At 39.9% G+C, this 13,396-nt stretch overlaps 1 protein-coding gene across 3 annotated transcripts in view; it reads right to left on the reverse strand.

The window, feature by feature from the left end:
• Positions 1-1,884: 1,884 nt before the first annotated feature.
• PPP2R2B (protein phosphatase 2 regulatory subunit Bbeta) overlaps positions 1,885-13,396 on the reverse strand; it is a 301,992-nt gene continuing 290,480 nt past the window's right edge. For all 3 annotated transcript variants that reach the window (XM_089531373.1, XM_089531381.1, XM_089531390.1), the window contains exons 7-9: positions 5,822-5,991; positions 3,949-4,040; positions 1,885-2,626 (exon numbers count right to left, since the gene is read on the reverse strand). In XM_089531373.1, coding sequence (XP_089387499.1) covers positions 2,347-2,626; positions 3,949-4,040; positions 5,822-5,991 — 542 coding nt within the window. In that variant the 3' untranslated portion in view covers positions 1,885-2,346. The remainder of the gene's footprint in view (positions 2,627-3,948; positions 4,041-5,821; positions 5,992-13,396) is intronic.

A 13,396-nucleotide genomic window follows, 5' to 3' on the forward strand; every position in this document is an offset into this window, starting at 1 on the left:
TATTTTCTTTTCTTTTCTTTTTTTGGAAAATCCCTCCACCCACCCACCCACCCAAATACTGACCAAATAAAGATGGGACCTGGTTTATCCTCATAGCAGAACAGGAGAGTTTACCATGCAAAGACGAAGAGCCATTGGTAGCTAATCTTCAAACTGCAGAACCATGGACAACCTCTCTTAGAAAGCAGCCAGGCGATAATAGCATTATTACATGTTGGTTTTAGTTGGGTTGTTTTTAAATGCCATAAATAAGCAACTTAAGATTCATTTCCCCCCTTAAAATTGGAAAGTGGCGAGGAGGAAGGAAATCTCTACTGGAATAAATAAATAAATAAATAAACCATAGTTTAAAAATACATACTAAAAAGGGAGAATAAGGAAAAACCCACAAATATACACTGATGACATGCAAAAAGATTAAAAGACAGCAATTTTGAGTTTTCCCATCCAAAGCAAAAGTAACATCAAAAATAAAATAAAGGGAATTGCAGAAGAAAGCTCAGATTCATTTTGGTTTGCAAGTTATCACATTTTGGAAGCATTGTTACTATGGTATTTTGTATACCAGCAAAAGGCACCACAGGATGAACACAGCCCAAACTATACAAGGCTGATTATGGGGTATGATGGCGGAAGGTAGTTACCTTCAATAGCATACATGTTTGTTCATAAATAATGAACCTAAATATTGCCATTGCAAGCCTTTTCTCTTCTTTTTATACCCCATCATTTTTTTTTCCTGTTTGAGGGCCTTTCCAGACAATAAAAAGGGTCCTTCTTCCTCTTCAGGCTAACAAGCACCAGCCTGGATCCAACACTAGCAATGCAATGTCCTGTCCAAGGACCATGGAAGGAAAGCAGCAGGAGGAGCTCAGGGGTGTGTGTGTTAAATACAGGGATAGAGCTGGGTTTGTGTGTGTGTGGGTCACATGCATGCAAGTGGATTTCCCCCCTTCTTTAGAGAAAATTAAAGAGGGCTGCCTTTGAGGGCTCCAACACTGGAGCCAAATACAAACAGAATGGAACAAATGTTAAAGGGGACATTACAAAAATTGTAATTTGGACACCGCTGTTCATGTATTGGGAAGGGCTGGTTACCAATTTTGAGGATGTTTGCCAATTCAAAAAGGAAGATTTTGGGCTTGAATAGTACAGAGGAAGAGTATTCAGCTTCTCACATACTTAGATTCAACTAAATAAAAACATTTTTGCAGCCCACTGATTTCAATGGAAGAGTTAACCAAGTGTTTTAATCTGTCCCATGGATGTCAATGGTGCTTAAAGTCTTCAGTTCTGGCTGGATTGTTCTCTCAGGGGGAAAATAGAGCTGGGAAAAGTTTATTTCTCAGATGACAATTCTCAATTGATTCTGGGAGCTGTAGTCCCCAAAGACAAATTTCCTAGTCTCTGTGAAAAAAAAGTTATTGGTCTGGTCACAGTGGAAGCATATGTACCGATCACCACTGGCATCCACAGATACTAGCCAATACATGTCCATGACACTTGTAAAGCTACAGTACACATGGCACTTCAAATCCCTCCAGCTGGAGGAGAGTGGAAGTAGAAACTTTTCCAAGATGAAAATCTTGTGGTTTTGCAATGGATGTATTAGGCGGGGCAAAAAGGTATTTGCACTCTCACAACAGTTTAGCTATACCCTAACATTTGCTGTTATGATAAATTATGCACCATAAATGATCATCTGGAAAGGCCCTGAGTTAATAAAAAGAATATATATATATATATATATATATATATATATATATATATTACAAGAAACGAACTTGCAAAGAAAAGTGAATTCCTCTTTGGGGACAAATGTAAAACAGAAGGGAAAGCCCCCAAATAATAATAATAATAATAATAATAATAATAATAATAATAATAAAAAATCAGAATGGCTTAATGTAATGCATCCTTGTTTTATGGCATTGATCGAGTTTCTTCTTTTTGCAAATATATTACTATACTCTTAAATTTATTATAAATTGGTAGGTGTCTATATCAGTATTCTTAAAAGAAACAAAATCTTCTAGAGAGTATTGGGAGGAAATGAAAGCATAAAGTAATTCAAGCTTGCTTTTGAATTAATAGTGTAACTTTGTAGCTCTTAATACTCAGAAATCAAATATTCCTAATAGGCTTTGCAGAGCAAATTTCATAAGATGTGGGGGAAAGCAATAGACACTGGAATCTGAGTGCTTACCTCTACATAATTAATGTCTGCAGAGGAATAATAAAACGAATGAAAAAGAGGAGGAGAAGAAAACAGAAGAAACATTTAAAAACTTGTGTTTGCTAGTATTCAGTACATAAAATTCCTAAGGAATAGTGTTTTTTTCCCTCCTAGTTAACCTTGTCCTGAAATATATACAGGTTATTTGTTGCTGCCACTGCTATGATATTTTCTGTAGGATGCCAAGCTGTATGCAGAATCTTTTTGCTAAAGTCCAAACTGTCCACGCTAATTTCATCTTTTCTCCGTTTGCCTCCTACACAAACTTTGCGGGGTTTCAGGATGGCACGGGGTTTGCTGTTCTCCCTTGAGGCCTCCAGGGTCACATCACGCTTCGTGTTGCGATCAAACATTCTGAAGAAATTGTTGTAGGAACCTGTCATGATGACACTGAAAAGTGAACAAAGAGTTTGAGTGAAAATCATACCAGATGGTGTACTTGGTGAAATTTAAAGCCATTTCTCTTTCTCCAAAATCTGTTCTTTCCTCCTACTGCCACACATAATTTTACAAAGGCTTAGAGAAACACTTAAGAGAAACACAACTGACAGGAAAACAGGAACAAGGAGGCATCTTAGCTGTATATGATAGAACTTCAATCTCATCCATCCCAATCTGCTCCAGGTGGTAGATCTGCACAGCTAAAAAGTCTCACTTCTGACCACCAAACATATATGGTCAGCTAAGTCAGCACTGACAGCACTAATCAAAAGGTGGCCCAATTATTAGGCAGGGTGAGATTGTCACCTCTGGGGGTATTTACTGGGAGCAAGGTGCTGAAGGAGAAGGCTGTATATTACACAGCTTGCCTGGTACCCTTTAAGCCTTCTTGCTGCCTTCTACCCTTGAATAGCCACTTGAAAGAAAGAAGATTGCACATGGAAACAGGCTGCAAGTTCCTACAAAGTCACTTACTAACATGGCATCTTTCTGTTGTGCTCAGTGATATCTAGGTAACAGTGATAACATGCAAGGAAGGATTTTAATCATCCTGAATGCTATTAGGGCATTTTTATGTGTCCAAAGAACTGAGAGCACTGTCCTCTCTTCATGATACTCCCTGTTGTACTTGCCATGTTGGCGTTTTCAGCCAATAGTTTGCCACCTTTGGTCCTCTAGGTACTTTGGATTTCTAAACCTGGAAGTTCCAGATCTAAAAGTTGAATTCCAAGGCCATGATCCTGTTGGCTGGTTTAATTTTGCCAGTGTAGGTGGTTGTGGCAGCATATGTAATGGCAGAGCAGCAGGCACAAAATGTTTGGAAGTGCTGCGATGATGGGTGGAAATGGCAGTGAAAATTGTCTGCATCACCACAGAAGCCAGCATTTCTGGTCCCCAAGGTGCTGAGGGGGCTGGCCGGCCAGTTTTCTTTAAGTAATGCGATGGCATTCTCTACTTTCTATCTTCCCACCCACACCCTCATATTGCTGATGTGACAAATGAATACATCAAAAATATTTTGAAGGACAGAGAACATCTGGAAGACCAACAGCTGAAAATCATTGTTCTGGGCCATTAGAGGAGTTGCCTACTGGACCTGCCATAGAACTGTTGACAGTTGTGTTCCTGTCTCTTCCAATAAATAGATTTCAGGTTTCATTTAGCTTCATGTTTAAAAACAAATGAAATAACAGGTAAGACAGTGTAAACACTTGTGGGAACTATCAGCTAAAAAGAAAATTTTCCATATAACCATTGATGATGCTCCTCACCTGTCAGACCCATTCCACACACATTCAAATTTATCAAAAATGCAGTCGTTCTCGTAGAGGGAACACAGCTTGCTTCGGAGGTAATCATGAACCTTAGAGAGAGGTAAATAATATTCAGTGGGAATTATGGACAGCATTCAGTTAGTAACATAAGTGTGCAGAAATATTGGTGCATGTAACCACATTTAAATGGGGTACAGGGAGCTGTTCTGTATCCCATCCAAACCACCCAGCAATTTACTGGTAGGGAGAGGAGGCAGGAGGGAAACAATTTACAATGAAGATGCAGCTGCTCTGGGCTCCCAGGAGAAGGAAAAGGGGGGCACCATCTTTTCCATCTGTGACGGCACTGTCTTTTCTTCCCTCCTCCAAGCTGAGATCAGCTGCCTCTTCCTCATCTGAATTGCCTTCTCCTCCCTCCCTTCTTCCTGGTAGGTAGCAGCAGTGGACCCTCCTGGGCTTTGAAAATTGCTAGAGTAGCAAAAGATACAAAACTGCACAAGGGTAGTGCTACACACCAGCACTCCACCTGCTCAGCCTGTATCTTAAAGCTTGATTTCAAAGCCCGTTAGACCAAAGCAGAATTGAATCTAGTTCTCTGCACAGTAGCATCTTACAAATTTACAGCTCTTGCTGTACAATGGATATACTGAGTGGTTCAGTGTTCACCCAGGAGCATGAATCACAGAAATGAGGCTGATGGCTATAATACTAGAGAAGATCAGAGCTTTCTTCCATGAAGTAAAGCCATCCCATTAGCTAAGTGGTTGAAAAGCCTAGAAAAGGGCAGTGAGCAAAGGAAGATTACCTGAAGATCTTATTTAATGGTGAAGATTCACAGATGGCAGAAGCCATCTTTGGCCAAGATGACCACTTGAAGCTGTGAAGTGTTATTACTGGGAGATCATAGAATCATAGAGTTGGAAGAGACCACAAGGGCCATCCAGTCTAACACCCTGCCATGCAGGAACTCTCTATCAAAGCATCACCAACAGATGGCCATCCAGCCTCTGTTTAAAGACTTCCAAGGAGGGAGATTCCACCACTCTCTGAAGGAGTGTGTTCCACTGTAGAACAGCCCTTACTCTCAGGACGTTCCTCCTAATGTTGAGGTGGAATCTCTTTTCCTGGAGCTTGCATCCATTGTCCCAGGTCCTAGTCTCTGCAGCAGTAGAAAACAAGCTTGCTCCCTCCTCAATATAACATCCCTTCAAATATTTAAACAGGGCTATCATATCACCTCTTAACCTTCTCTTCTCCAGGCTAAACATCCCCAGCTCCCTAAGGCATTCCTCATAGGGCATGGTTTCCAGACCCTTCACTATTTTAGTCGCCCTCCTTTGGACACGCTCCAGTTTCTCAACATTCTTTTTTAATTGTGGTGCCCAGAACTGGACACAATTTTCCAGGTGGGGCCTGACCAAATTGGAGAGTATACTTATATGAAGGATTCAGGAGGGCAAAGGTGAAGGGATACCAGCAAAAAATGAGAGAGAAGGAGGCCAACTTGCAGTACTGGAAACCATGGGGCAGAGTTGTGCCTGTGTACCATGCACAGCTTTTCCAAGCTACTGCCTAAAAAGATACTGGATATATCCTTATACAATGTCAGAAATAGCAGTTGCACTGGCTTATACCTTGGGTTGAACCAGCTTAAAACACCAAAAGGATTCTAGCCCCAGAATCTATTCACTCTACCATGTAAACGACAGTTTTCAGTACAAAGCATGAGGGTGTGAATATTTTTTTTAACAGTCATCTGAACACCCACACCTAAGAAAAAGCCAAATCTTCCACTTCAAAGTACTTTATATTTGTAAGCTTTAGACCCCGCATCCCACTGATTATTCCAATAACTTGGAGAATGAAGTACCTGGTATGTCTCAATAGGCCTGTTCTCCATGTTAAGGTCCCAAACCTTGACAGTGAGATAGTCTCTGGTCATGATGAATCTCCCACTGTGACTGAACTTAACATCAGAAATTGAAGAGATGATCTCAGAAAAAAATGACCTGTTACTTGGGTCTTCAGGCTCTTCAAAAACTGCAATACACAAAAAGATAAGCAACATACAATTTATTTATGTATTATTTCAAGGTTTTATATTTTGTTCTTCTCCCACAATGAGATTCAAGTTGAGTCACGGCAAAAGTTAACATGGTTTAGACCAAGCATTCATATGTGGACATATTTAATGGCAAATTTTGACATTTAGGACAGCATTATATATTATACTGTAACTGTCATTTTATAGAAAGAAACAGAACATAAGCCCTGTAGGCACAAAAGAAATAAAAATGAAAGTAGGTCTGCAACCCTATATATATTTAGCTGAGAGTAAACTGCACTGAATTAAATGGAACTTATTTCTATGTAAAAACATATAGAATTATGCTGCAAGTTCCACTGAAATGAATGGAATGTGCATATTTAAATGCTAAAGTGCCATCATAGAATCATAGAGTTGGAAGAGACCACAAGGGCCATCCAGTCCAACCCCATTCTGCCATGCAGGGACTCTCATACCTGACAGATAGCCATCCAGCCTCTGTTTAATGACCTCCAAGGAAGGAGACTCCACCACACTCCGAGGGAGGCTATTCCACTATCAAACAACACTTACTGTCAGGAAGTTCCTCCTAATGTTAAGGTGGAATCTCTTTTCTTGTTGCTTGCTTCCATTGTTCTGTGTTCTAGTCTCTGGAGCAGCAGAAAACAAGCACTTAGGTCCTCTGGGAGGTTGCAGACAGTCTACTTTTTAAAGGTTGCAGCAAATTCTTCCAAGAGGGCCTAAGTGCAGAAGAAGGGGGTCCCGGGCATAGGTTGGACCCAAGCCATTGAGGATTTTAAAGGGGATAACCAATAGCTTGTATTGGGCCCAGAAACTAATGGGCAGCCAGTGAAGTGATCTTAAGATTGGTGTTATATGGTCTCTTCTGGATGTACCTGAGACCAATCTGGCTGCCACATTCGGTACTAGTTGAAGTTTCCGGACCAAGCATGAGGGTAGCCCCATGTAGAGTGCATTACAGAAATCAAGACGGGAGGTTACCAGTGCATACGCCATGGTTTCAAGATCCCTAACTTCCAGGAAAGGGCGCAGCTGGCGTATCAGCCGAAGCTGATAACAGGCACTCCTGACGGTCGCATTTACCTGATTTGTCATTTGGAGTGATTGATCTAGGAGCACCCCAAATTGCGAACACAGTCCTTGAAGGAGAATGTGACCCCATCTAGGACTGGAGGTTGTATCCCTATACGTCGGTTCGGGGCTGCTACCGTGAGTATCTCTGTTTTGTCTGGATTCAGTTTCAATCTGTTTTCCCTCATCCAGTCCTTAAGTTGAAGAATTTTTTTCAGTGTTTCCTTCTTTACTTCCCTGATCTCCTTTCCAAGGCATCCACTCTCATCTGCTGTTTCTCTGTCATGGAAATGTCCTCCTGTATATTGGCTTCTGCTTTATCTTGTACATCATTTACAGAACTTATGTCATGCTCTTAGGACAGAGAGGTCATATCAAGGTGATGTGAACACTATAAGCTGATTCACTATGTTCTGGTGAGATCAGTTGAGCGAATGACTTGAGAATGTGAATGAAAACACTCAGTCTTGGAAAGAAGTCACCATTCATTTTAACCAAGAGCCACCAAGCCATCAATGAGTGGAATAAGAAGCACTTGTATCAACTCTGACAGCGGTCTAAGAGACAGAAAGCTTTATGGGCCAATCAATACATTGGGCTAGCTAATGGAAGTCAATACAGAGCAATACAGAGCAGCCACAGTAATCTGGTTTACTTTGTGTATAAATAAATCAGGATGTGTATTGCCCCTGAAAATGGATTAATGAAGCACTGTAGGCAAGGCTCTGTTTTTAAATTATTTCTCAAAGATCCACCAAATGGACACATGGCTTTATCTGAATCCTGTATGTATCCAGGTAGCTGTTGTTTTAGATAAAATGGAAAGCATACTACAATTTATTTGACAGAAAATGTTACCTACCTCTTTGGTTACTGTATTATATATGATATATATAATGAGAGATTTCATATGATATTACGATCATTGGTAACATTGTGAAAATAATAGTAATCATCATCTCAATGCAAATATAAATTCTTGCAAATGTTTTATCACAGTAAAGCTTAAAAAACATCCTCTATTGGCTGCATATCTTTAGGTATGACATGAGTTTTTAAACATCCACTGTACACTGCATCATCTCCACAAAAGAGACATGAATCACTGAATCATAGAGCTGGAAGGGGGGGTCTCATAGGTCATCAAGTCCAACTCTCTACTCAATGCACTATCGAAACCCCACTTTTCCTTGCAGAATTTGAACTCATTACAGGAATCATCTAATGCATATTAGTATAATGTGAAGTTAGGGCAAAACAAGTTGATGCGTAAGGAAAATTGCCAGACTTTAATAATCTCAGGAACAGCCATTACTAGCAGTTGTAAGAAATTGCCTTATGCAGACTTGGAAAAGTGACTGTTGACTCTGACTCCTAGATCCCCTACCCAACAAGGTTGGGGATTCTGTGAGACGCAGTCCTAAAAAGTTACCATTCATGCTTTGGCATCAATGCTATACATTTGCTTTTAGAAGGGTAATGACCTACACAATAAACATACTGGCATCAAGAAAATTTTGAAAAACCCCCAAACAAAACATAATTCTGAAATTGGTAGTCAAAGTTCATGTCTGAAAAACTAAGAAAACTCAACTAAAGCAGGATTTCCTTCCTCAGCACAAACATTTGGTTAGTCTTATTACCTTCTGAATAACTGAATGCTGAGCTATGAATTCCTAAATTTTGTGCTACTGTGCATGCAGTAGAAACAGAGGGTGAAAATTTTTGAAATGCCAAGATAAATGATCTCTCAACAAATCTGAAATGGCATTCCTCACAGCAGTTTCCAGCTTGCGGTCCTTTAGCTGCCAGCAGGAAATCTGATGACTTGTGGGTTTTTCAAGAGTAAAATAAAAACATCAACAGCAGAAAAAAACCAAGATCTGAGGTGGCTTGTGCAAAGAATCTAACTTCCATGAGAGCCTGTCGGGTCTGTAATAATTATAGGCTCAGGCACAGCAGGGGGCAGGATTTGGGAGGAATTTTTAATAGCTGTATCATTTCTGTGAGTTCTCTTAGGTGTTAGCTTGAGTCAAGTTTGGCAGCACTAAAATGACATGCAAAAGCACAGGGCTGATAGCAAGGGAAAGAGAAAATTTGCAATCACCACCTAAATGTCAAAACTTAAATCATGGGAAAAAATTTAGGTGATGTGGACACTATGTGTAGCATGGGTGATCTCCAGAGGGTTTTAAAAATATATATTTACTTTAAAACAACCAATGCAGTGGCTTTATATCTGAATAGGGCTCAAGCAATGTTGTGGTGGTGGCTGTAATCTTCTCCCTGCTCTATTTTTCTGATCTAAATCCCCCTCAAAGCTGCTGTTAGCCCTAAAGCTGGTATTACTTTCCAGTAAAAAAAGATGCAAGTACCGACTCATCTTTCAGTCATGCGTATTGAATGCGTAACACACACACACACGCTTGTATAAATGTCATTCTTTGTGTATAGGCATGTAATGCAAATTAGAAAAAATAAGATAAAAGAAAGGGATATTTATATATAGGGCACAGGATTATATACTGAGGAAAGGTTACTCGATGAAAGTGAAATTCAAATAATAGGTCCACTCTTTGTAAATGGCTCCACTTGCCAGAATGCCATTTCTCACTCTGCCCAGCAGGCCAGGACAAGGATTATATGTACAGACAGTAGGATTTAGAAGTGGGCTTGAATCTAGATTACCCTGAATTGAACCTACATCCGAATTCTGTTGCAAAAGCACCCTCTTCACAATATGTTTACCCAAGATCATGTTAAACCAATCCCTGCTTTGTGCTTTGTTCTTCAAGCGACAAAGATGAAAGAACTTCCTCCCCACATTTTCTGTCTTCATTATTTGCAATTACTACCAATGTAAAGTGAAAATTGGAAACACGGAAACCTGTGAACAGCCTAGTTATCAAAGACCAGATGGTGCTCTTTCTCTCTCAATCTCACTCTCTCTAAAAATAAACCTCTTACTATTGGAGACTTGAGAAGTGCCTTGACAACTAGTGTACAGGAAGCTTTAAATTCCATCATCACCTATTAATGGCCTGTTCCAACTGGCAGGATGGTATCTTTGAGCAGACATCAATTCCAAATCGAGACAGCAAGTTTGGGTCCCAATAAAAATAGCTACTAAGTAGCAGTAGCTACTTCAAATGGAAGAGATAAAAGGACCCCCCCCACACACACACACACTTTGTGGATAAGCGTGGATAATCACCAGAGTCTTCGCACAATATATTAATTGGGTCAATTGAGTAAAGTTGAGTAAATTACTTGGATAAACTCCACATAGGAAAGTAGGGGCATGAGAGACATGCTGGATCAGATCAAGGGCCAATCAGGTGCTCAGAGAGTTCCTTATGGAAACCCACCAGCAGGACAAGAGTGAAGCTACACTCTCCCACTCATGCTCCCCAGCAGCTAATCTATGAGGACTAGGGGCATACTGTTATAAAACAGTATGCAAGCATTTGTATTCTTCAACAGGATGTCTGATAACTTCTCTCTTTTACAGGAGAGGTGATTGAGCTCTCAAAATCTTCCCCAGAAAGTGAGAAGATTTTCAGAATTCAACATTCTTACTTGTGAAAATAAGCAAAGATGTTCATATCTAGGCTAATCAGGGCACATTTAAAATGGGGAAGAAGAGGGGACCACTATTCCAGTGCTAGTCTGAAGGACAGTCCTTCCTATCACAGTGAAAGGAATAAATAGCTCTTTCCCATATTTTCTTCAGAGTCTTCTGAAACTATCCCATAGGTCTATATAGTTTTATAAACACACAGTTCAAGTGCTTTGAGAAGCCATATATTATGTTCCTATTTATTTGCTAACCAGACTTTTCTCTTCTTGTAGTGTTTATGGCCTCATCATAAAGGCACAAAAGTCTTGTCCTTCATAGTCTTTCAGGAAGTATATGACAGGGCTGAGTATCTCAGAGAAATAAGGCTCATCCCTCTGCTAAGATGACATTTCATTCTCTCTATATGTAGGCATGGCTGACAATTCCCTCAATAATGGGACAAAACCTGGCAATTTTACTGCAGCGCAAAAGAGATAGCAATTTTTCATTTCAGATGGGTGGTAAGCAGCAGTTTCCCCCCAGAGAAATTGCACCGCTCCTAACATAGTGGAATGCAAAACAATATGAGCGTGCAAAAATCCTATGAATTTGCCAAAGAGGGTAGGCAATAAAACCCTGGCTTTCCAAGGAGTATTTTTCTCCCTGGAGGGAGTGGGGGGCGGGGGGCTGGAACTTTTCCAGCAGTTTAATTCCTGCAGCAAACGTATCCAGAGATGTGACCTTGATACTGCAGTACAAGAAAACTGGCTACATGTTTCCTTGCTGCTCCCTCTGCAACAGCCACCTGCCAAGAATGAAACAGTTCTGAAAAGAGTGACTTTTGTCTAGGAGAAACAGAATGGGACATGCAAGGCTAAATAGCACAGGACAGGCAAGGTTGAGCAATGGAGTTACTTTCAGGTATACAGGCAGTGGATTAAGTGTGCTTACTATTTTATGTTGTTCAGCTTCCTGTCAAAGCTACAATAGTATAGAGAGCTTCAGTAAATACTACAGCACAATATATTTCACTCATATCCAGCTGTGACATTTTATAGACAGTGTACTGGTGTGTGTTAAGCTACCATCTGCATTTCCATTAAATGCAAACTGTTATTAAATATTTCCTCTGGATAAATTCCAGGCCAGAGTTGCTTTTTTGCTTTGAATCCTGATGAACTGCCTTCATTCTGACTTGCATGTGTGCTGAACCACAATTGACTGAGGGCCAATGCTTCTGAATGATAGGGAAAAATCAATATCAGACGTCAAGGGAGAGGTCAAATTGAACGTGTTTTCACAATTGGCTTGTATGCGCTCTAAAGGACACTGCAGCAGCAGAACAAAGAAAGATACCAAGCCAAGGTCTTTGGTGCTGAAAAGCAAAGGAAATTAATCTAGCTTCCTTCTTAATACTTATACCTGTAGTATGAATCCAAACTGGACCCTGGTGGGGTACAATAATCAGTACTAGAAGCAGGGAGAGAAAAAGTAATAAAGGAAATCCAATAAACTCTAGTGCTAGATATCAGGGTGTATTCAAACACTTGGAATCATAAAATAATTGGCTTCTATGACATTTTCCACTAAGTGAAAGAGATAAGACTGAAAACATCATTTTTGTAACTTGTTTATTAGGGGTTAAGGGATTGCTCCATAACTTCACACTACTGCAGTGTTCTAGATGACAGAATCTGGTGTTTTCTATGGAAATATTACCTTCAGAATTAAAAACTCTTAAAACAAACTTTTTATTTCTCACTTGCACTAGAACAAAATAAAACTAAATAAATAAACAGAATACAAGAGTATTTAGGCAAATGCTTCCTATCTGAACCAACTATTATGAAGTCATTATGAAAGTGTTCATGTCTGCATAGTAAAATCATTAATGCTCTTGTAAGAGTCAATGAAAGAGAGATATCATCCCACTTCAGGAAACAGAACTAAGATAACGTAATGGAGGGGTCTAGCTGCAGAAATAGTAAAAAAAGGATAGTGAAAAAGAGGAGAAAACTAGATTTGTAGAGGTGTATTGTGTTCAGCTAAGGTGGGACAACCAATAGTTACAGGAACAAGAGGTGCCTAGTATCAGGCTTCCATGCTTGCTCTACCGTTTAATTTGCACAGCTGCTACATTTGGATGAAGTGTTTTCCTGTAAACTAGAATGAAAATCTTGTAATATTCTCTTCTTGGGCACAATAGAGTGATAAGAAGATGCAGTCTCAAGGCTTTCTAGTGCTCATTCTTGTAACAACAAGCCATGGTTGGTCTTTGTGTGAAACAAACCTGTAAATGTCTGTGCTTGCTTGGACATGTGAGCTGCCGAATAGTGGATAACTGCCTTAGGGCTCAGAAAACAGGGCAAATGAGGAGCAGTTTGTTTAAAGTAAATAACACCTCATTTCAAGATATAATGCAGTCATTCCTTGCAAGCAGTTATGGCTTGTTTATATCAAATAATCACTCTAATTAGATTAGACTGGGGGCAATTCACCAGAAGGAAGTTCACTAGCAGACAAGATCCTAAAGGGTGAAGATATACTGTATAACTGAACACTAACGTTAGAATCATCTAACCCACTGTATTCTCCATCACCAAGTATGGATGTGAGAGCTGGACAGTGAAGGAAACTGATAAGAAGAAAATCAACTCATTTTAGATGCGGTGTTGAGAAAGAGTGCTAAAGATACTTTAGACAGCCAAAAAGATAAACAAATAGATCCTAAAATGGATCAAACATTA

This window comes from Sceloporus occidentalis, unplaced genomic scaffold (genome assembly GCF_023333645.1).
Source record: "Sceloporus occidentalis isolate IW3139 unplaced genomic scaffold, rSceOcc1.0.p SCAF_1, whole genome shotgun sequence".
In the NCBI taxonomy this organism is placed as follows: domain Eukaryota; kingdom Metazoa; phylum Chordata; class Lepidosauria; order Squamata; family Phrynosomatidae; genus Sceloporus; species Sceloporus occidentalis.